The following is a 25,588-nucleotide window of genomic DNA, read 5'->3' on the forward strand; positions in this document are numbered from 1 at the left end:
TGCCAGCTAGAAACTGCATTATGGAGTCAACTGATATTGCTTAGTCTAGCATGGGGACAGAGCAAGCTAAAAAATGTTAAAAATAATGCCAGTGTAAATATAAAATCATGACCTCTGGGCTAATATGCAAAGCTAAATGATAAACAAGTGCATGTGAGAATTTTTAGGATTTCACTGATCCCAAACCTTTCAGAGCTCGATATCTTCACTGACCAGTTAAATCATCTGACGACTGTCAGTGAGCTGAAACCTTACAAACTCTTCACAAACCTGACAGAGAAACATTCCTTTAGAGGTGTCCTCACCTCAGTGTTGCAAAAAGCATCTACAAGAAACCAACTTCTCATGTGTGTGTGTGTGTGTGTGTGTGTGTGTGTGTGTGTGTATATATATGTGTGTGTACAAGCATGAGCAGCTTGAACTTGGTCGGTGTTCATGCTGAGGAGGACTGTCTGCCTGAAGCGTTGCATTAATAAATCACTTAATTGCAGTGCTGCCCTGCTGATGACTTTTACTCAGTTTTTGGAGAATTCAGCAGCGTGCCATACATAGTGGAGAACGGCATGTTGATTTATGATCATTTCCTCTATATAATGTGATTAATACCTCTAATTGTAGAACCAAGGTCTAGAAGACAGAACCTGTCAGAGCTGAGTCATTAGACGTTCACTTTGAAATCTTCAGTTTTAAAGTTCAACTGCAGACTGTAGAGTTTATACTGAAGAGCTCTCGGATCGGTGTGTCCTGCATTTATATTGATTCATTCATCTGAGATAAGATAACACTAGATAAAATAGACTATTGATCTCACAGCAGATCACAGCACACAAGGTAGATGAGAAAAATACTCATACATAAAAATAAAAGACAAACTAAAATAAAAGTATATTCATTTTATACACCGTTCAAGTACACGCATGATGAGATGTGGACATGGTGCATTCAGGTTACCCAAACGCTGCCCTTTAAAAGGGTCCACAGAAGCAGCGTGTTGTAAGGGTGTAGGCAAAGCAGTCCAAAGTTTCAGTGCTTTGGTCTCAAAAGCTCCATCACCTTCAAAAGCATCGTTCTATGTTGTGAAATACGCAGTCTGCCAAAGAATACCATGATGTAACTATTTACTGAGTCATAGAAAAAGAAACCTCTGTCACAAACCTCTCATTCATCTCTGTTTCTTTGCCGTGGTTTGGAGATATATTAGATAAGTGTTGATTCATTTTTAGCCTCTGCCGTGTTTGAAGGAGACTTATTAGATAACAAATGTGGAAACTGACCACAGTACATATTCCTATAGATAAATTGATAAACTTCTTTAAATCAACAATTGTTTTAATTTTTATATCCTAATAACAGTTATTTTTATATCAATGTTAAAGTGTGAAAGCATGTACGTTCTTTATAGCTACTGTACATGTATCCAACATTATCATGTGTGAATATTTTCTGTGTGCATATTAAACTGCATTTAGTAAACAACATGTTCTGTTCACCAGTCTCCAAAAGACTTTACAATCCTCATTGTTTCATATATTTATATAGTATAGTATATCTACTGCATCTAGTACGTCGATATTTCTTCTTCACTTTTAAACACTACCCTCTCACATTTATATAGTGCACAGCACACTTATACACATATACACATACATACATATGTATACACACATAGTATATTTCTATATATTTTAATTAGTTATATTTTATTTATATCTCTCCCCAGACATTGAATCAACGTCCCTCAACACTGAAATTTAAATGAAAATATAAGTGATTTTTCATCAGGTTTGCACCCTGAAAAAAATAGATCAAGACAGACATAAAATCAATGTTAGTTCAATCACTGTTTTATTATTGAACCAACATTGAAATAACATGAATCAACATTGAATCAATGTTGCCTTGCTCTCTGGGTCCGGTTTTTACTTACATTTTTATTTTATTCTATTTTCTTTTGTTTTATCTTCTATGTATATCACTGTCATAGCAACTCGTGCTTCTAAAGCTGGTCCACCACATTTTATTGTACAGTTGAGCCTGTATTAACCTACATCTGACAAATAGACCTGAAACTGAAACTATTACTGATGTGACAGCACGTTATATGACTTTTAAAGGATATTTAGCATGTTATTTAACTCATTTTAAGCTCTCTGTGTGTCTATACTGTTAAAGATGGTAGTATTATTAACATTTTGGACATGCAGGAAAAGAAGAAGCCACTTTGTTGGCATGGTAACAATAATAAACACGTGGTTGGTATAAAACTGTTGCAGTCTGGTTAGATTTAGGCACCAAAACTACTTTTGAATATCAGGTTACACATGTTACATAAGATACATTTCTTAACTTAAAACAGGTCACTGTTGACTTTTGGTTTCACATGGAACATGAACATTGGACAGATTTTTTTCTATGACTTTGTGTGTCAAATGACACACACTGTCTCACCATTAAAACTTAGTAGACACTCACATTCACACACCATTCTGTGATACTGTACCAGGCTGAGCGATGACTCTGACCTTGGCAATAAATCAAGCTTTACTGTGACTGATTGCTGCAGTTGGAGGCAGACAAACACAGCAGCACATTCAGGAGCTGTATGATTTAATCGGTGTATTTTGTTCCTCTGCAGCTCCATACAGACATGGACCTTGGAGACAATGCAGTCAAGTACACTCTGTCAGGAGAAGGAGCTGGGCCCATCTTCACCATCGATCAAATTACAGGAGATATACACGCACTGGTGGGGCTTGACAGGTCAGTACTCATCAATAATTACGTCAATATTGTCCAAAGTTCTAACTGGCATCTAATGAACACAGATTTATCTAAATCACAGAGGTATGATTGACTGTATATTGTATTTTTAAGTTCACTGAAGCTGCTGATGAAGGCATTAATGTGTTAAACCTCATCATCACAAGAAAATCTAGTACATGAAGCACATGAAGCTCTCAGTCTTGGAATGGGTTATTTGCAGTTTTGTAGGACACTGAATTATCCTTCTTTCAAGTTATCAATGGATATTTATGTATCCATATTTGAAGGCAAAATAGAAACACTATTTATGCCTTAAGGGGATTTTAGTGTAGCATACGGCCGCCATCAACGGTCTTCCAGCTCTGAGAATGAATTTAAATCGACGATAAGCAAGGAGAAAGAACCCTCTTAGTGATAATGACGTATGTTATTCATTTTTCAAGTGCCCCTTGTCAAGTCGTCATTCTACATCCTACAATTAGACACAAGTAATAAACCTTGCAATGTCCTAAGAATTATACAGCGGACTTTTAAAACTATTATAGCAGTAATGATTACAGGATCACAGGCAGAATACACACCTCTATTGCCTCTTGAGATACAAGTATCATTACATGAAAGACTATTATATTACTATAAAGAATATTTCTGCAACACAATACATAGATAGGTCTTGACATAGCGTCATAACCTTTTCAAATTCAGACACGTACTGTATGAGCTATAATTCCGACATGATCTTACACATTGCCCCTTTCAGTTTTCATGTAAAAGGAATTAATAAAGGTTTAAATGACTTTGTTAGGGGTGCCCTGGTAGCGCACAAATATATATATATATATTTTTAGGTACTATATAATAGTATTCTAAATAACGTTGGACATAATTTTGGCCTAACTACTTGCTGAAGTAGATAAATAGATAATGAACTCAGAGCCGGGCTCAGCAGTCAGACTGGGTTCGAGCACAGCGTGACCAATGGGATTTTTGGACATTCCTGGTGAACCACTAACTGTCAGTCAGTCATGTAGTTTGTTGTAAATATATTACAGTGTTATAAACAGTGTGCAGTCTTTGACATTTGATACGACTTCAAATTCTTTGATCTGTTACTCAGACCTGTCCTCAGCACATTCAGACATCTCATATTATGAGGCAGCACACACACTCCATACCTGAGTGATTGGTGTCTGATCAGATCAATCTCATTTAAAACATCAGTGTTACTCATTTTATGTTTTTCTGCATAAGATATACAACACACACAATAGCCAGCTGGTATAATAAAGACAACATCAGCTCATTATGTGTGTTAATTGATTGTCATTCCATGTGATTCCTGTGGAGCTGCTGTATAATTTTTTAGATTTACCAGCTAATAAGCTAAATAAAAAAATGAGCTAATGGCAGACACAATTTAGGAATCTAAAGACATCCTCCTCATACCTGACCACTATGTCTCTTCTTACTAAATTTGCTCATTTATTATTGATACATAACATTTGATATGAATCCTCTATGATTTAGGCAACATCATTTTGGTGGTTCAAAATAAGAACAGTGTTGGGGCAGGCATCATAGGTTTAGTCACAAGCTGTTGAAGCAGTCATCCACCCTGTCCCTTTCCTCGTAATATAACATCACACTACTTCTGCCTTTACTTTGCTTACAGACCAAATTCATTATTCATGATAATGTGGAAAATGTACATGTTTGAACACCATTCATTAGAATGACAGATGCTGTCATTTTTCTGTTTATGCATTTAATATTCAACATTCACTATAGAGAGAATTACATATGTAGTGGGGTGTATTACAGTATGGAGCTATAGTACATGTTACTCTAATATACTGTATATCCAGTATAAAAATCGATCTGCTTCACTGTATTATGATGACAACATGTCATTGTGTCTAAAGTTCTACCATAACTTTGTCTGTTTAACCACTTTTTTGTTCAAGTTCCATTATTGATCAGTCACATGTAGATGCAGACTATTAAAGTCAGACACAGACCAGTGTGGTTATTGGTTCATTTTGGGTCCCAGTATAACAGCTCAGAGGTAGACCCAGATGCACACAGGCGAGTTACAGTACAGTTCTTAAGGTACTTTAATTAAGGTACAGACAAAGGTACAAGCAGGCGAAATGTACCAAGCTCCTCCACAGGAATACAGCAGGACACAGATTTGTATTCCGAAAGCTGAAGCGAAACCAAGCCAAAAAAACACCAGGCAGAGTCTCAAAGTTGAATTCAGAAGGCAGGGTGATTTATCGGGGAACAGGCGAAGAGAAGGAGTCCAAGAGTCGGCAACCGGAAACCCAAACAGTGAGAGCAGCAGAGCATTGCACGGGAGCAGTGAAGGACAGTCTGGCAGTGAAAGTGTGGAGAAGTACGGTGCAGTGGAGCAAAGTGGGGGTGTGGCAGAGGCAATGAATGAATGAAGTGAGCTGAATGAACTAAACTAGGAAATGAAGACACCCAGAAGTTATTCATCAATGTTGGCATTAACGTTGATTTGTGATCTGTTTATGTTGTTTGTAATGTACCTAATCTATTTAAAGTGTTTATATTGTGAATTTATCAAAATAGAATTTAAGCTGTTTGGCTGTTGAGGGTGTGGTTACTAACATTTGATGTTTATGGGTTGAGTTTTGTTCAGTTTTACCAAGTTATATATTTGGTTACACGTGTAGCATGGTGCCACTTTTTTTTATAAACACCTTCCTCACAGGAGTATACAATAATATTCAGTACAATGGATTAATGATACAAAGTCTAGGTAGAACAGGAGGGAGAGGAGACGGTACATGTGTTGCCATGACAATAAGATTCTGATCTAATCACAGGTCATAGTGTCCCCCAATGACTGACCTTGACAAAAGCCATTCATTATCCCTTTAAGTGTGTGTTCATGTAGGTGTAGCAGTATGTCTTTTTCTTGGTGGTATTTATTGTTCATTCATTCAGTTATTCTTGTCTGATCTGCAATGTGTGGAAATAATAAGAACTATTGTTACATCTGAGCCCACAGTGTTGGCTGAGTACTTAAATACCATGGAAGATATCTTAAAGCCTCACCATATGATCATCATGCTGCCTCAGCTGATTAGACATCTTAACATGAGTGTATTTTATGTGTCTGTGATGCTTTTACAGGGAGGAAAAGTCCTTCTACACGCTGAGGGCCCAGGCTGTTGACATGCACACAGGTGTCCCTCTGGAGCCAGAGTCCGAGTTCATCATCAAGGTGCAGGACATCAATGACAACGAGCCACGTTTTCCTGACGGTCCTTACAGTGCCAGCGTCCCTGAGATGTCTCCAACAGGTAGCACTGCTGGAGGTTGACACAAGATGATAAGAGCTCTCACATGAAGCCAGTCTTAACATATGATTAACATATTTCCATTTCCAACAGAAGAACGGGGAGGCAGGAGTGAAAATCTCTCACATCCACTCTATTCATAACTGTCTTTCAGTCTGAAAATGTGTTGTCCCTATATCTGATGATATCCAGACCAACACTGAATCAGTGTTGAATCAATGTTGCCATGTTATCTGGGATTGCTGCTCCTCCTCTCTCTGATAGCCCGTTTCTTTTGTTATCCCGCCTTAAGTTTAGAATTGACTGTCGACACTTGATTTCCAGGGAGTTAATCGAGATACAAAAAATGCTTATTGATGTAAGGTGTAAATCACCACATCATACGGTGTGAACGCCTGATCACATAACATACCCAGATGCAGACAGCAGGTTAATAGCAGGTGGACATTGGGTTTATAATCTGTGAAAATGTGCCCAGTAAGATGCAAGGTCAGAAAGTCACACATCAATCCAAAGAAACTTTTTTTGCAGTAAAATTTCAAAGGCGTAAACAAGAGTTCTGAGTGTGAGTCTGGCAGCTCCGTTGTCATCTTCATTTTGTACAATGGTAGCATTCAATGAAAGGTCGAGAGAGGGTCACCCAAAGCATTAGGATTCATCCTCATGGACCTTGAAAACTATAAATGTAATGGCATGTGGCCAGTATTTGTTAAGATATCCTACTTGGCATGCCTCCCTGTTTTGGTCCGTTCTCCACGCAGCTTCATATTCCACTGGGAGCGTTTCAGAAGTGTTTTGCCCTCCAGACTTTGTTTAGTTGCTCAGATTTGCTCATTTTTCCTGGTTCATGCGCCTCTGTCTGTTTTATACAATCGGAGTGCTGCACAGTGTGTTTTATTTTGATTCATTCACACATTCTTTGACGGTTTCTGTATCTGACTTCTGGCCAGCTCACAATCGAACTGCACAAACTTTGGAAAGCATACATTATTCATTTTAAAAGCTTTAAATCATATTATTAAAAGTATATTTGTAAAGAAATGTTTGTTTGCAACTGTCCTTTTGTTTAAAAGTGAGAGGAGCTCAAATCGTGTGTTTATGGTTTGTTGGACTAAACTGAAATTCATATACATGTCATTTGCTATGTTTTCTTTGACTCAGCTCAGTCCTTAAGTTTCACTTTGCAGCCTGCTTGGACATATTAAGTCGTGGATGCTCCGCACACAGAGAGACACACACAGTGCACTAAGCCAGACTTAGTGGCCCATCTGTCTGCTAAATACCATTACTGAGAGGTAATTTAACAGTCAAGGTCTTTAGGCCTTAAGCTGTTAATGCTTCAGCTGAGGCCCAAAGTGCTCTGAAAGAACACACGCCTGACCCCAGTATGTCTCTGAAATACAGTAACAAACTGTATAGGGGATTAGCTATGGTAGCAAACAGAACAAGCATCCATATGAAGGGAAACATAATCCCGTCAATGAGACGTCGACTGCTCAGAATAAATGCTGCAGTGTTTTCTCTTTCCAAAGCTCCGAGCTGCACTGTTTTCTTTGGAGATGCTAACTTCTCATAGAGTTTGTGATGCACACACTTCACAGCTTCAGTGGGGGCTGATACTTTCTTCTTTCATTCCATAACACATGCATGTGAGTTGTAACTGCACTCCATCAGTTACTGACCTGTGAAAACACTGTTAGGTTTCTCAACCGTGAACTGGTGAAACACCAAGAATATTTCTGGCTGGATGCACATCAATGAAAAATGCTAAACAAAGCTCTTGTGGGCTCATTTCCTCGAGAAACGCAGCAAAGTCAAATGTGATGTGTGTAATGCTCTTCGGTTTAGTAGCAGTACTTGCACTGTACTTCATCACATTTAAAACAAACACCCAGGAGATGATTCGCTGTTAGCAGGGAGGAGAAAGTGTAATGCATGCCGGTCTGAGGCCAGTCGTGCTTCCAATCAGTGCAGTAGAAGACAAAGTATTCAAAGAGCTAGTTCAGACTGAGAAAGTGGCAACCTCCTGTGAGGTGAAGCCAACACAGAAGTGCCAAAAACTGCAGTTCCTCAAACGTCCACTTGAGGCTGGCTCCAGAAGTGAGTCAGTCAGCCTGGTACAAAAAACAGTTTTGGTCTCTATAGCTAATTTCCCCGTTCATGACAACTGTACTGAGGGTGAATTTATATACAACTCACCTGTTCAAATCATATTAAGACTTAAAGTTATGCAGGATTAAGAGCATGGCAGCTTTGATTGACAGGCAGCACAGATAGGACTGCCAAGATGGAGACGAGACGACCAGCACCACCACACTGAGCTTCACAACAGCTCTCCAAAAACCTGTGGGTGATGTCACAGAGACCATGTCCATGTTTTATACAGTGTATGGTCAATTGACAGCTCTCACAAATGAAAAGCTACATCACAACTAACTTCACGTGTCACATGGGAGACATGGGAGATGTAGTCCAGTCTGCTCCTCTGTCCAGGACGCTCATTGAGTCAGTGGAGTTCCAGAGTAAAATAATAATAAAGGCCTCTTTTTTTTTTTTTTTTTACAACATTTTGCACATTTTACTAAAAATAATCAGTTGAAAAACAGTTCTCATTGTACGATTTGTTCGTGGACTTGGTACTAACAGATAAGCAGTACTCACTTGATGTGTTATACCAATACTGCACTATTACTACACTTTAGGGATGTGCAAAATGACTGGATGGATGCATCACTGGTTTTCAAGGTTGGTTTTCTCTACCGGAGAATGCATACACTTTAATTAGAATAAAATCTATAAGTAACACTGGACACCACTCCATTTGAAAATGAAGGTCAATGAGGCTTTGACTTGCAGCTGACTTGCAGCTGCTGTTAAATTACCTGCTGAGAACATCTGATTACATAACTTGTGTGTTTGTTCAGGAACCTACGTGACACAGGTGACTGCAACAGATGCAGATGACCCTACATATGGCAACAGCGCACGCATCGTCTACAGCATCCTTCACGGCCAGCCGTACTTCTCTGTGGACCCCAAGACAGGTGAGAGCACAACTTCCATACAAAACCAGGAGTGCAGAACTCATCGAGTTGTATAAGAGATCTGTGACTTTTGCGTGAACCCACAGCTCACTCCCAGCTGTCTTCACTCCCTCCTGGAAAGCATGAAATTCAACCGGTCATGACACAGCAAGTGGTTCTGAGAGTGAGTTTCTCCTCAGCGCTGCACCTGAATGCTAAAACGAGCACTGAAAAGGGATGTAAAGATTTTCAGTCCTTTAACAGACATCTCAACCGACCAGTAATTCCTCTGAACATGGAGTGTCATGTTTCATTTTCTCCCAAGGGAGCAACACGCCTCAGCATCCACACTCTATAAGCACAGGCTGCATGAAAGATTAAGGCAGCCTGAGGCTATTGCCAGCTATAAACAATATTTTATTTGCGGCCACAAAACCAAAATCATGCAAACTGTCAATAACTAATGTCTAACAAAGCATGAAAAGTAAATGAAGGGAAACAGCACCTGAAAGGAAACAGCACCTACAATATAGGTCTATGATGCAGTCAAAAACTACAGTAATAACTGATAATGTCGCAGTGCAAAAAAACAGGACACTGACAGGACACAGACTGACATGGTGCAGCTGTGAGAAAGTGAAAAATATGAATCTGTAGGCCAACAGGCATGTAAGAGCATGTTAAGTGTTAATAAGTGGGTCTCTACATGAGAGTTGGCAGCCTCTGAGTGAGCAGACGGCGCACAAAGTGTGAATAGCGAGCAACATAAAAAGTCGCACTGAATTGCAACAGTGTTTATGCCAGCAGCTGGTCCTGAAGGCATGAAACAAAGGTGGTTTTACAGGTCAAAACATCAAGCTGGCAGAAGAATGTTAGAAGCCGAAGTTGGGAACTTTACTTTTTAACCTTGGTTCCGTTTCATAATTTGGCAAATCAAAGTTAATCTTAGATTTGTGTGATTAGAGGTGCATCTGATTCTGTATACTAAAGTGATGACACTAACCTTGAACAATGCCATATTGAACTAGCAGTAGCAGTCGGTCAGAGGGTGGCCGTCCACATGTGAAATCTACATAAAACAGTAGACATGTAGGCTTTCAAACATGTCAGCAGGAGCATACTGTAGAAAACCATACAGCTTGGACAACAGCTACATTGAGTTTGAAACTGTTCTGCATTGGTCCGTTCACTTTTCTTTTTGTCTTGATCAAAAGTGTGTGCTATTGGGTAAACCAAGACACATCCCAAATTGTAACTCTCTTCCCACTTCAGCTCATAACTTCAAATGAGCATAGATGAGATGAAACATCACCAAAGGTCAGATTCTGCACCTTACTACCATAGCAATATCCATGCTATCTACCAATCAAGTGACCTAAGTGACAAAAGGTGGTCATGTATCAGGGTATGAAGACTGCACAACAAAGTGGAATGGCATGGGCTTTCATAACCATTTTCTAACTTTCACAGAACAGCAGTTGACTCATTTAAAAAAAAAAAAAGTAATCTGCCATACTGTGGCAAAGCCATCATGTCTGACTTCTTAAGTACATGTGTGTGAGGGTAAGTAAGGTTAAGCTCTTTTTTGTCTGATTAGCTGCTCAGAGCACCGCTGTGCACCACTTCATCAAGCCAAGAAATCTTTGCTCTAATTGACACGTCCTTCAACTGGTCTCAGAAACCCTAAGGACACCTTTCAGTCATCTGTCCTGGTGTGCTGTGATTGTCCTTGCCTGGATTTTTGAACTCCATGCTGGCTACGTCCTGATCAAATGCTGATAAGAGAGACACAGGGCACTTAGTGTTTTGAGAAATGAAAGAGGATTTCAACAGGCAAAGTAATATGCTGGCCTAAAGGAAGGTCAGATCCATAATTGACTTATATCTCTCTAAATATCATAATGAGGACCCTTTCCATCCTCCAGGAGTGATCAGGACAGCTCTAGCCAACATGGACCGTGAAGTGAAAGGGGAGTACCAGGTTCTTCTCCAGGCCAAGGACATGGGAGGTCAACTGGGGGGACTAGCCTCCACCACCACTATCAACATCACCCTCAGTGACGTCAATGACAATCCACCGCGCTTTGCTAAGAGTAAGAAAGTCTCAACACAACAATGATGTCTGATTAGTTGATTGTTTGATTTGTTGATTGTTTGAATGGATGAAAGAGTCATTGATTGGTCTGTCTGTTAAAATGGAGGAATAAAATGAGTCTTTCATCAATTGCACTTACTTATTTTTCACTCCTTTTCCCTTTCCTCTCCCGTTCCTTCAGGTATTTTCCATCTGCGGGTGCCGGAGTCGGCGTTAGTTGGCTCAGCTGTGGGTCGGATTCGAGCCCATGATCTGGATGCTGGCAGTAATGCAGAGGTGGATTATGCCATTGTTCCAGGAGATGAGGGCAACATGTTTGACATAATCTCTGATGGCCAAACTCAGGAGGGAGTTGTAGTCTTAAAAAAGGTACAGTCACTCATTATTAAGTGCACAGTAGCTGCTTTTGACACATACAAGTCGTGTCATGTGAAAAGTACATACAGTAGACTGCCTTGAACCAGCTTCATCTGCATTATGGTCCAATGGGTTATCTATCCTAAGAATGTGCCCAGGTCTTAAATAATAGCTGGGAGTGTGGCTGGTTTGAATCAGTAAGGTTCATGGCAGCCAACATGGGGGAAATGGAATCTGTACCATAATGTATCAGCACATTCTCACTCCATACTCATCAAATACTGCATCTCAGTCAGTGCCCCTACACAAATATGACACCGTAGGCGCCCCTCTAGCATCAATTATGGATGCACAGGGCTCCATGGTTATGTTAGTAATAATAAATATGCAAATTGGCAGAAAAACTATTTTAGGAAAAGATCATTTTACGTTATGCACCTGACATAATTTCATATAGTTAATATAACATATGAAACAATGAAAATAAAAGTGCAGTAGAAACTAGTGAATGAACCCATTTGTGATCTCTACATGAGCAGAAACATTTTAAAATCCATTCTATGAATAGCTGGAGGCCAGTTTAAAGATTTATGAATGAGAGTAATATGTTCTCTCGGTTCTTTTTGGGCAGACGAGACAACAGAGTGATATAGTCAGCCCTGCAGGAAATGAAGGCATCAGTGAGTTTCTCTAAATCCTGTCTGGTTGCATTTCATTGTCCAAAGACAGCACTAAGATCAAGCACAACCAAAACGGATGTGTGTCTGAATTGGTGCAGTTTCAGTGTTGTGGTGGTTTGACACCAGATTAAAATAGGTTCACTAGAACATTTGCATTTAAAAAGTTGAATCGAATCAAAACAAGATTAATGATAGGTCTTTAATTATTCAATATTGAAGGATATTTTCATTAGATTGGTACAACTGTTCAGTGATTTAAAAAACAAACACCTGATCGTAGTGAGCCATTGGCAGTTTTCATTTCCATGCCTTAGCAACTGAAAAGCTGGTTGGCAGGGCGTTGAAACAGCAGGTGAATGAATTAAGATTTCTATCCTCTGGAGTTTAAGCATTAAAGAGAATTTATCTGAAGTGGGCTTGTACTGTATGAGTTTATCCATAGTCAGCGTACAGACAATTTAATTCAATTTAGTTTCTATAGTGCCAAATCATACTACAAGATATCTCATGATATGTATAGAGACCATACTCTATATAATATTATTTACAGAGACCCAACAATCCCCAGCATGAGCAAGCACTTGGTGACAGTAGCAAGGAAAAACCTTCTTTAAGAGGCAGAAATCTAGAGCAGAACCCGCCTCATGGTGGACGGACATCTGCCGTGACAAGAGCCGTGATCTCCCACGAAGAGAGGGAGAGGAGAGAGAGCAGCAGCAGCAATAATAATGATGAACTATAACTGTAATATTTCATTTAAATATGAATAATGTTAGTAATAATGAGAATAGTATATTTGTAGTGGACATCATCAGGACCACAGCATCAAGTTCAACCAATCCCCGATTTCAGTGTAGCCAGGGTCCATGACAACCTGGAAAAACTCCAGGGAAGAAGCTAAGTTAGTAACATATGGGACATGTGTGTGTACAGATGGAGACAGAGAGAAGAAAAGAAGAGCTCAGTGCATCATGGGAAGTCCCCCGGCAGTCTAGGCCTATAGCAGCAGAACTAAAGGATGGATATAGATGGATATGGAAATAAAGCACAGGATTCCTCTGCAGTTTTGTCTTTGGGATTGTCAATGTGAAAATCTCCAGTTATGACAAGATATTTAAGTGTGTTGAGATAACAGAAATCAGCTCAGTGAGGTTGTAGAGAAGACTACAGAATTTGTAGAGAGAGCTTGGAGGTCTATAAATTGTTAACAGCAGGATCTTTGCCAGTACAAAGATATTCAGAGGAGGTTAGATCACTACATGATAACTGCTTACAATAAAATGAGTCTTTGAATATATTGGAAACATCAATAACTCCCCTGTCAGGTCAAGAAACATAAAATGAAGCTTGTTCGAAAAAGATTTGATCACAATTTGTTTTTTAACAGTAACACACTTGTCTTCTAAACACAAATACAGTTTCATTCCCTTCTGAACTGCATCAATGAAAAACGCTTTTTTTTTATTTTATTAAAATGTGTGCAGGTAGAGTTGAGTTTTATTGACAGTGGCTTTGCTGGAGTGAAGAACTGGTAAAGTAGAACGGACTTAGTGGATGGAAGAGTACTTTTAGAGTATGACATGACTGATGTTGTGTGATAATGCTGTCATTAATCAACATGGAGCAAGTGTTTAGTGATTGATGCAGTCAACATTAAAAGCAAACAGCATCCACTGAAAATTTAAACATGAAGGAAATTGATAATGGAAAACAGGGAGCCTTATGGAAAATAAATGAGCTTTCAAATGAAGCTTTCAAAGGCCTGGTTTATTTACAGCATATTGTAGACTTACATGTTTAAGCATAAAGACAACACAGAAGCACGGATACTTTACTGCTCTACCTTGATAAATATGTCACCAACTACCTACATATCTATAGTTTAAAGCAGCGTTACAGAGGACGTGGAGTTGATAACTGTCTCTGACAATTACAGTGAGTCAGTGTGGCATCAAAATCATATTATTGTTATTTTATGTTAGAAAAGTTACACAAGGATGATTCTGACTGAGAAATAATTGTGTGGAAATAAATTTCAAATAGGAAACATGTAAAAACTAACTGTAATATCTCATAAAATATTAGGTAGTTAGGTTCAAGTGGCAAATTTTGCAAACTCCAGCATCTCTGCCAGTGATGTGCTGTCAGTGACTGTCAGTGAGGGGGAGGAATGTGCTGATCTGGCTGTGATCCCAATCATTCTGCCTTAACCTTTCACTGAACCACACTATTAGACCAGATAATGCCTCACACACAAAACAGGCTTCATTTTGCAGTGTCAGCCTTCAGATTCCCCTGATGATCTGTGGTGTCTGTGTACTGGAAGAACGGGGAAGGTGAAAGAAAAAAGGCAGGAGTGTGTGTGTGTGTGTGTGTGTGTGTGTGTGTGTGTGTCTGTATTGTTCAGTTTTTTGTTGCGGTAGATAACGATTCTACCCTATTCTATGTTGTATTTTTGGTCAGGCATAAACTCGACCATATGGAACCTGATCCTGGTTGGACCACAGCAGCTCGTTTCATTGATTTTCACTCCTCACAAAGGTTTTAAGATTTCAGAGTAAAGCTCCTCCAAAAGAAGTCGTTTGAGGACTTCAGATACTTAAACTGTTAGACACTTTGTCTACAGGGATACCACGTCATATGACACACACACACACAGAAACACACACTCTGGTCACATCACATCAAGAAGTTAAACATCAGAGGGCTGCCGAGGCTTTTATTTCAGAGCGTCCTCTAAATCAGAACAGACACGACAGCTACTTCCAGAGCAGGGAACTTTGCCGGCTACGCCTCCTTTTTTTTAGAGATGAGATAAGCCATGAATCCACGGCTGTTAGTGCCGACATTCTGCCCCTGCGGGTTGGTTTAAAACAGGCAGCTGTCAAGCATTAAGAACAAGTTGACTCACTATGACCAAGCATTTAACCAAAATGTGTCTTCATTTAAAACATTGTCGATGCACAAGTTGATGAATTGACGATAAGGAATTATTTATCGTTTTGGCATGTCTACTAGAGATGAAGTTTAGCTATAAGCACATAAATAAATGTGATGTATCAAATGGCAGAGTGAAAGGTTCTGATTTACAGTTAGCACCTGAATCTGCAGCTCCCCTCATCTTTACAGCTTCATATTAACTTTCAACTCACTGTGCAGCTGTCCGTTCTGTGAGTTCACTGTTTTTAATCATTTTAAATGCTCTCAGGGGGTTCAGCTGTTTGCAGAGAAGAAGTTATGAAAATCAGTGTTATCCCAATTTGTAAAAAACAGCAGCCCGGTCAAAAAAAGAAAAGAAAAGAAAAAACCTCTAGTGTCAGTTTCACAGGGCTGTGTGGTCAAGCTCACTCCATAAATCAGAAAGTTAAACCAGACATCAGTCATAAAAAATAATAATTTTCAGCAGTTTCTAAGGATAAAATGTTCTATAAATCAGACTATGAATGATATATGAACAGACCGCTCTGTAAAAATCGCCCACCAAAATATATAAAAATATTAATAAAAAAAAACAGCAATCACAATAAAACTTCCAAAGTTGATAACTGACATTAAGACAGTATTGTTTGCATTACATTGTTTTAAATAAATATGCAAATGAGATATCGTATTATCTATAAATAGACACAATGTAGTGAAATAAACTAAAATAAAATCAGTCATTCATTCTTAAAGACAAGAATATTTCTACAATAACAGCAGAAATAAATGTATTAAATATTATGATATTCATGATGTGATTTTTAATAGAGAGTGCAATTCCAAGCAGAGGTTAAGCATGATATTTAAATTAAATATTGATATCATAGTAATAATACACAATTAATTTTTCATTTTTTTCTGTTCTTGCCTCGTGGTTCACACACACTGTTGTTATTGTGAATTATTTGCACACTGGAGGGTAAACGATGCACTATGTTTACACATTACATCATTTCATGTAGATTCCATTAGACAGGTCTGTTTGTGTTCAGTCAGGAAGTTAAACCTCAGAGAAAGAAAGGAGACGCTATTGGTAAAAGACAAAAGAGGCCCAGCATACAGGTAGAGCAGACCTCTGAGGAGAAACCTGATGCATTTTCCCCTCAGGATACATTATAGAAAAGGAAAATGACAATTCAACAATTCTGGGTTACAGAATGAGGACATGGAGCTTTTTCATGTGCACTGAACTCCTGAGGAACTCGTTCAAAAGGAAAATCTTAGTCACTTTTGAAAGAGATTCCGTGAGCGCTGAGGCTGCTAAGGTTAACACGCTGGATGTGTGATGTGGGAATATATGTAACCATTGTTTTGTCAGTCTTCTAAGTTTTAAGAATAGTTGTCTCTTATTTAACTGAACTTGTAAATCATTAAGTCACAGAACAGAGGATCAAATCATGGGTCTTCAGTCCTGAAGAGTTTTCATGACTGAAGCTTTTATTTTATGATGCCTTCTGATGTCTCTGATATGATTGAAGCAGCCCATTTAATACTTAATATGTAGTCCTACATATTACAACAGTACTCCAGTTTTCAGAACCACCAAACCCACTTTCATTTTCCATAATCCTGGAAGGCATTTGAGATGACAACATTAGGCCATTTCTTCTAGCCTAATATCATAGAAATGATACATTTCCCCTAAAACACAGCTTTTTTCATTGCTGGAGAAAGCACATTTCCATTACATAAGTATTATTCCAGACACAGCATAATTTCTTTATAGACATTTTTGCTTTCAAAGATGTGTTTAACATAGTCCAGCATCAGATCTAGTGGCACTTCACTGCAAATCACTGAACTGTAGTCCCAGCAAATACCCTGCTTTGGAAAATGGTCCTCCACCAGTATGAGTATCATAAAGTAAAGTATTAAATCATCATCATCAATCATAATTTAGTTCATAAAAAATCTTTTCAGAGCTCTCTGTTTCATATCAGTGTAAGTTTTTAGTTTGTACAATGAGACAAAATAACAAAATTTCAGTAAATACTTGTAATAAACTAGAATTTCATAAAAAAAATATATATTTACTAAAACTTTATTTATATAGCACTTAAAAAAAGGCAGGATAAGACCCTGAAAAGTATTATCCTGCCTTTAAAAAAAAAAAAAAAAGTAGCCTTATCTCCTTGGGCAGGTCATTCCAGAGTTGAGGGCTCTGATCAAAAATGTGTAATCACCTCTATCTTTAGCCTCGACCCCGGAACAACCAGAAGTGATCCTCCTGAGGATCTAGGCTGCGAGCTGGCTCGTACAGGGTTAGCATGCTAGCAATATATTTCGGGGCCAGACCCGTACAGGCTTTAAAAGTGTCAGTACAATCTAAAAATCAATCCTAAAAATCATGAAGTTGATGGAGGAGAGCTAAAACTGGTGAAATGTGATGTCATCTGTTAAAACCGGTTAGAAAAATAAACTAAACATATTTGAACAACTGAAAATGAATTTTATACATCAGTTGATAAGATGACCTGTGTTATAATATGTCAAGATTTAAGGATTGTCATTAATAAGGATTAAAGTCACACTTAAAGCCAATGGACACACAAATTCTCAACAGACTTCTGTGTAACCCTAAATGACACAGTCAGAAGTCGAATATATATTTACTGTATACCAACAACAACTTATGGTCTCAAATACATAAAAAAAAAAAAAAAAAAAATATATATATATATATTATATATATATATATAATATATTATTATATATATATATAATATATCGTGCTGTCAAATTAACGCGTTAATTTAGTCGATTATTTTAAGAATTAACGCGTTAAAAAAATTAACGCAATTAACGCGGTTTTTGTTTACTTCCGGTGGCGGCCGCCATTTTGGATGTGGCAAAGTAGAGCTTTGTTTCCAGATATTAGTGTGTGTGTGAATGGGTGTATAGAGGCATTAACTTAAAGCCCTCACGGGACTGCGCCCTGGGCGGTCGCCCACATTGCCCCAGCTAAAACCGGCCCTGCTTGTTTTAGTTTCGGGCAGATCTGCCACATCCAATATGGCGGACACGTTAACGTATGCGCCAACGAACACCAACCTGCTCAATGAGGCGTCTGTGTCTATATAGTCTCATGATCTATCCTAACTAAAGGGAGTCTGTGTATATATGTCTATGATCTATCCTAACTAAAGGAGAGTCTATGTTATATGTTATATGATCTATCCAACTAAAGGAGAGTCTATGTATTATGTCTATATCTATCCTAACTAAAGGAGAGTCTGTGTATATTGTCTATGATCTATCCTAACTAAAGGAGAGTATGTGCATATTGTCTATGATCTTTCCTAACTAAGGAGAGTCTGTGCATATATTGTCTATGTCTATCCTAACTAAAGGAGAGTCTGTGTGTAAAGATGGATAAGCGGACTTTTGGGGGAACATTTCATTTTAAAAGTTGCCCGACGGCTCGTTGGACAAAAACAAGGCAATTTGCAAGTTTGCAAAGCTGAATTTAAATTCCCCAGAAGGCTTTAACATATCACCTCAAAGCAAAACACCCAGTCTACACTACAGGATGTGGTACTCGTCAGTATATTTCCTCATTCTGGCTTTTTTCTGTTTGCACCTGTGCATATGTGCACCTTAAGCCAATAACATAATGAATTTCATATACTTTTCTGAGTTTATTCTACATTAATTAAAACACACACACACACACATATATATATATATATATGAATGAACTTTTGACAAGGCTTTCAGCTCTAAGGAGCATTTTAGCCTCTTTCACTTCATTGTTTTGGTCCAAAACTTGACTTTTGTGTTTAGTGAACATAGAAGTGTTTATTAAGTAAAGAGTCAAATATTTCTCGAAGGACTTGGTAAACACCAAACTAGAACTAAAAGGAGAGTCAGTATTGGACTTGGATTCATTAGGTGGACAGAAACACAACACGGAATAATCCTTGAAATGTAGTTACTGTTGGCTTGTACTCAGATCAATGGCATTCTAGCACCCTCTACATCCTGCATATTATTTCATTGTTCATTTTTTCCTAGCAGTGCGGGAAAATTATTAAACTGCTTTAAACCACTTTGTGGATAATGAGCATTGTTATTGTTGGCTGCAGTAAAATATATCATAAAGTCTGTTTTTTTTTTTAAATGCACTCCCAACTTATTGAACCTTTAATAATTTATGTTACTATGATAAACTGCTGCAAACACAAACAAAAAATGCTCCCTTAATATCCAGTAAAGTTTTAAACCAATCAAAAACATGACACCGCAACCTCCACCCGGCCACCACTTAGACTGACACACATCCAACTGAGAAGGTGAGTAAACAACAGAGCGTTGGTTTTAGATATATAAAATGTGTAGTTACAGTAATTGCGGTCTGGATTTGATTCATACAGAAGTTATCTCTTTACATATAGAAACATATAGATGTATAATATTTACAGAGACCTAACAATTTCCACCATGGGCAAGTACTTGGTGACAGTGATCATTCTAAATAAGAGATATCAGGTATAAATGTTCGGAAATCTTTTGTTTTTGTATTTTAGAACCTTTGAAGCTTCAGAAAACATCAAGAACACATTTACATCATAAAAATCCAAATGTTCTTTCGGAGCTTCTTGGCGGTGCCGTGTTCATGCAGGTGTGAGACACCGTTACCTAGAAGTAAAGCTTGGTATCTGAGGATTAATGAAGTCCGACTGTGACTTTAAGCAAAGTGAGGATTCTGGCCTCCAGCCAGAAACTGAGCTACAGAAGCCAGCAGCTATAAAGCTAGCTCAGGTTTCAGGAGGCAGTCAACGAACACAGCAAATCTATAAATAAAACAGCAAAGCAAGGGTTTAGCTTTATTTAAATGTCTAGCTTTGCTCTTTTCTTTTCTGGCTTAATGTTACTGTCCCTATTCATTGTTATTAAGTAGACTTTTCTGTGGCTGCTAGCCCCAGCAGCTGATTGATGATCAACATGATATGCATACAGGGCTCTACATCACTGAAAAGATGCAATAACAGAAACCTTCCCATTCATTTTGATGTTAAAAGTAGCACACTGCAGCTCTATCAGACACTAATCTCTGGCCAACTTCATCTCATCTCTCCAAACCTTTCCTCTACTGTTCCTTTCCACCGTATGTGGCAAGATGCCAATCAGTTAAATCCTCCCTGGCTCTCTTGCTGCCAGTCAGCCCTCTTCCCTTTCCCCTCACTTAACCTTACAAGTCTATATGTCAGCCAAGTGAAACACAGAGTGAATTTTATTGATCCAGGAGACATTTTAACTCTCCCCGTTTTGGTCATGTCACAGGTCTGTGCCAGACAAATTCAGGTCGGTCAGGAGACACCTAATTTCACTCTAGTGCATCTATTTCAAACTTTATAGGAGAAAGGTTTTTACCTGTCCTTTCTGTCTGTCTTCCACTACCATTATGTTACATTGTTCTGCTCTGTGTTAGGCAGTCAATGAGGATTTGCTTCCTGTAATGAGTTCAGCGCGAAAAACACTGGACACAATGAAAGATTAGAAATGAGAAATGGACTGCACGGCCCAATTCCATTGTCCACACTCATGGACTTAGAGACTTTGAGGTGCGTGTTGCTGGTAAGTCTGTGAGGGCTTAAGGCTGTTTCACTGTCAAACCGTCTAGTACACGAGGCCGCTCGCAGACTCTGAGTGCGCACACATTGTAAGTCCACATTTGTGTAGGATTTGCCTGAGGGAATAACCCACAATCCATAGCACTGTAATGTTAAAGGGAGGGTTCTTGTTACGAGAATTTTTAAGGAAGAACCCTTAAATAAAGAGGACTGGATTCAAAGTATCAAAGTTTAAGATGAATTTAATGTTCTTGTACAAGAAGGAGCGTTTAACAATGCAACACACAAAAGGGGTTACAGAGAAAAGGCTCTCTGAGGAGCTCTGTCAGTTGGTTCTTATACAATTTTCTCAAAATGGGCTGTCTCGGACATCTTCCCACTAACGATTTCCTTTTTTGGTTTTCCGCTTAGTAATGAACATTATGTTTCTTGTCCAAAATGACACTTCCCCTAACCGGTCTCTCTTGTCCTTAAACTATTTTTTAATCATCTCTCTCTACCAGCCTCAGTAAACACCTGCCAGATAAGGGGAGTGGACGAGATATGCAAAAGACAGAAAACACACACACTCTCTATAAGAGTTAAAACATCTGCACCCCAGTATACTCCTAATTTTTATAAGAGTTCTGGTAATTTGAAGTAGGGTATTGCATACAGTAGGCCCCAGTTTGCAAAAGCAGACAGGGATCAGAACGGCTGACTGATTCTGGTGAAACTGGATCATATTTTATAGAGAAAATGTTTCCTGGTTTTCCCTCTGATGTCCTCCGGCTGCTCCGCCTCAACTCTCTGTGATTTACAGAGTTTATGATGGACAGTGAAGTAAACTGCTGCGTGAGTTCAGAGCATAGGGGGAGTGTTAGTGTTTGTACCACAGGCGTTTTGCACCACCGGGAAGAACAGGAAGTTTCCATGCATGGGGTGCATGCGAATGCTGGTAGGAAGTGAAGCTGGTGTCGTGCCAGATCTGGAGCTGGGCAAGTAGGCAATGTAACCAGGCTCAGCACCCAGTATGGACATAATTACAGTGGCAGATAGAACAAAGGAACGTTGATGGCAAGAGGCTAAGACAGAAAAAATAGTGACCAAGCAGACAAGAGTAAATCATGGACTGACTTTTAGTGGATGGTGAGAGCTTGGTGAAATCAAAGGCTGAAAGACAGACGCCGAGCTGGGCTGACTGCTGCTGGACTAGTCAGTAATATTAGCTGCTGCTGTGTCTGCTGTTGGTGACCTGGTTGATGACTGGCTGTTTTTGATCAGAAGTAATGTAATCAGAACAAATACTTGAGTACAGCTGAACATATTTACCACAGTGGGTTTACACTCCTGGCCATGAGTAAAGTAAAAACACAAACAATTAAAATTAAGATTAAATTATATGTAAAATGCCAAGGTAATGTGATATGTTGCAGAGTGCTGTCCCATTTCTATTTATGCCAGTTCAGGCCTCTACCTCAACTAAGTCTGTGAGGGTTCAGGTCTTGGGTCCTAGGGACTCATTGCTATTGGTTCCATGTTGCTAGCTTCAAGTGAAGTGGGGGGTGTTTGTCCTTCTGTGCTTGGCAAAGGCAAACTGTAAATGTCAGGTACCCCCCAAATACTGAGGAGTGTAAGAAATCTTTTAAATACAGTTGACTTTAAGTATATCTCAGCGTTTATTAATTTCTGTGAAAAAAAAAACTCACTGAAAGAGTTGTTTTTTAAAATGTAATTATTATTAGGAAGATGAGGATAAGAGCACAGTGAAGACCTGAACACAAACTATACACAGAGCTTCTCTATCTGCTAAACAGCCTCATCCTGCATAAAAAGAGTATGTGGTAAAAAAAACAACCAATGAGCTCAGAGAACAATGAGAAGTAAATAAGCATTTGTAGATGTATGTACTACCTTCTGCTGAAATGCCTTATGCAAAAATGTGAAATTAGCTAAAAATCAGTAGAATAGTGACAAAGATTAAAGTTTGAATGAAGCCTGTAGCTGAAAGTATGTAGAAGTAGTGAAAGTTGCTAACGATTTGAAGGCTGTTGCATTGATTTCTAAAGTAAAATTTAAATGTGGAAAAAAGTTAAACATTTTAAAAAGTATGAATGAGTAAAATTATAGCCATCAAGATCTAAATGAGCTGAAGTTGTGATATTTGAATTGTTTCTGTAAGACAAAGTATGTAGGACTAGTTAGGTGTCAGTGCAAGAATAATAAAGAAGAAGAAAGACTAAGAACAATAGTGCGGATGCCGGTTCTGCATCCATATGAATATTTTATAAAAGTAGTATAAAACGTTTCTAAATATCAGGATCTGTTTTAAATGTATCCAAATGCAGTTATTGTATTGACTTTATATTGTGTTCACTATAATATCATTTTGCAGTTGAGTTGTTCTTTACTGTTATGCATTGGATATAATATGAAATCCATGAAATATGACAGATTACTGACAGAAAAGGGTTTCCTGAAGAAAAATGAATTAATCTGAGGAGCTCATTTTACATTTTACATGGTCTGACTGTAAGATTACATGTGACGAACTGAAACATTTAATAACTCTTCTAGGTGTAAAAAAACAGAAAAAAACAATACTTTGTGACATTATTCTTAATTTATGTCAAAAACTTATTCCACACACGTATGGGCTTGGCACAGACATGAGGAGCCAAACATCCTTGCACCCACTTGCTAGCCTTCCCTTTCACATGAACTATCCATATAGATTGACAGGGAGTTGTTTGTGAGAAACGACAATATGTTTCTTTCCCACAAGGTCGCTCGCTCTTGAATTGATGAAAGTCATATGTGTTTGTGTAGGCTGGAGATTATGTGCTTGTCAGTCAGCTCAAACCCTCCCTGTTAGCATTCCTCTCAATACTACAGCTGGATATTTGTCTTCAAGTGAAGTCCTCCACTTAAAGTAGGTAGAAGCAAATGGTGAAGCAAGCGCATCCACGTGCTCTCATTTCTGACACACGGTGCAGAGCAATAATGGAGCTCGGGAATGTGAATTGTCTTCAACATCATGAGAAAAACTGAGTTTGATGTATGCGCCTCGGTACAGTTTGCGACCACATTTCCATATCAAAGTGGCTGTCTCCTGTATCTCTCTCCTGTGCATTCACAAACAGATAAGCACAGGGAAGAATGAAAATTGACCCTCCTCTGTGTCCAAATCAATCAGCGAGTGTTGCTTTCATCAGTGATTGGACATCAATAACCAAATCTGCTGCCCTTTGAAGTCTCTGCTGTGAGGAGTTAAGACATCGCTATGCTAGAATGAGGCATGTTGTCCTGGCATCATGCATGAATACAGTAATGAAAATATTTAACTGTGTGTGAATGTCTGGTGTGTATCCTTGGCTGAGTGCTGGTGGTGATGTAGAGGTCAGCCACAGTTGCACGTGTTCAGCATTAAAGGCCATCAACATCTCAAGAATTCTTTAACAAAAATCCATACAACACTTTCCATTTGTAGCCACACACATCTGACAGAAATTCAAATCACAGTTTCCTATTTTCTTCCTATTTGCATAACCAAAGAATTTCTGTCAGAAACCGTCTCAGGGAAGCTCATCTGCATGCTCGTCGTCCTCATCGGGGTCTCGACCTGACTCCAGTTCGTCGTCGTAACTGACTTGAGTGGGCAAATGCTCACATTCAGTGGTGTTTGACACGTTGGAGAGGTGTTCTCTATACGGATGAATCCCGGTTTTCACTGTTCAGGGTAGACAGCATGTGTGGTGTCGTGCGGGTTTGGTTTTCTGATGTCAATGTTGTGGATTGAGTGGCCCATGGTGGCGGTGGGGTTATGGTATGGCCAGGCGTATGTTATGGACAACGAACACAGGTGCATTTTATTGATGGCATTGTGAATGCACAGAGATACCGTGATGAGATCCTGAGGCCCATTGTTGTGCCATTTATCCCCGACCATCACTTCATGTTGCAGCATGATAATGCACGGCCCCATGTTGCAAGGATCTGTGCACAATTCCTGGAAGCTGAAAACATCACAGTTCTTGCATGGCCAGCATACTCACTGGACATGTCACCCACTGAGCATGTTTGGGATGCTGGATCGGCGTATACAACAGCGTGTTCCAGTTCCTGCCAATATCCAATAACTACACACAGCCAGTGAAGAGGAGTGGACCAACATTCCACAGGTCACAATCAACAACCTGATCTGAACCTGAACTCTACGCAAAGGAGATGTGTTGCACTGCGTGAGGCAAATGGTGGTCACACTAGATACTGACTGGTTTTCTGACCCCCCCAGACTCCACCAATAAAACAAAACTACACGTTTCAGAGTGGCCTTTTACTGTGGCCAGCCTAAGGCACAACTGTGCAATATTCATGCTGTCTAATCAGCATCTTCATATGCCACACCTGTGAGGTGGGATAGATTATCTCGGCAAAGGAGAAGTGCTCACTATCACAGATTTACACAGAGTTGTGAACAATGAGAGAAATGGTTATTTTGTGTATATAGAAAATGTTTTAGATCTTTGAGTTCATCTCATGAAAAATGAGAGCAAAAACAAAAGTGTTGCACTTATATTTTTGTTCAGTGTATGTTGGAAAATAGTTGCTGAAAACATGTGAAAAGACTTTGAAAGATATATTACTAAAATGTGGAGTTAGAGGTTCAAACAGTTTTTCACCAGTTTTCAGACCAGGATTTTGTGGGCGGTCCTTAAAGGGTGGCTCGATGACACACTGACACATTCAGTAGACACGCCCCCACAGTCCTGGAGGTGAGAATCATTTTTACCTGATTTTGACACCT

General features: G+C 39.0%; 1 protein-coding gene across 2 annotated transcripts in view; it reads left to right on the forward strand.

Moving 5' to 3' along the window:
- LOC104931914 (cadherin-12) overlaps window positions 1-25,588 on the forward strand; it is a 98,156-nt gene that overhangs the window by 48,199 nt on the left and 24,369 nt on the right. For both annotated transcript variants that reach the window (XM_019274219.2, XM_027287844.1), the window contains 5 exons: window positions 2,636-2,760; window positions 5,926-6,095; window positions 9,017-9,136; window positions 11,041-11,208; window positions 11,392-11,579. In XM_019274219.2, coding sequence (XP_019129764.1) covers window positions 2,636-2,760; window positions 5,926-6,095; window positions 9,017-9,136; window positions 11,041-11,208; window positions 11,392-11,579 — 771 coding nt within the window. The remainder of the gene's footprint in view (window positions 1-2,635; window positions 2,761-5,925; window positions 6,096-9,016; window positions 9,137-11,040; window positions 11,209-11,391; window positions 11,580-25,588) is intronic.

Source organism: Larimichthys crocea, chromosome II, assembly GCF_000972845.2.
Source record: "Larimichthys crocea isolate SSNF chromosome II, L_crocea_2.0, whole genome shotgun sequence".
Lineage (NCBI taxonomy): Eukaryota > Metazoa > Chordata > Actinopteri > Sciaenidae > Larimichthys > Larimichthys crocea.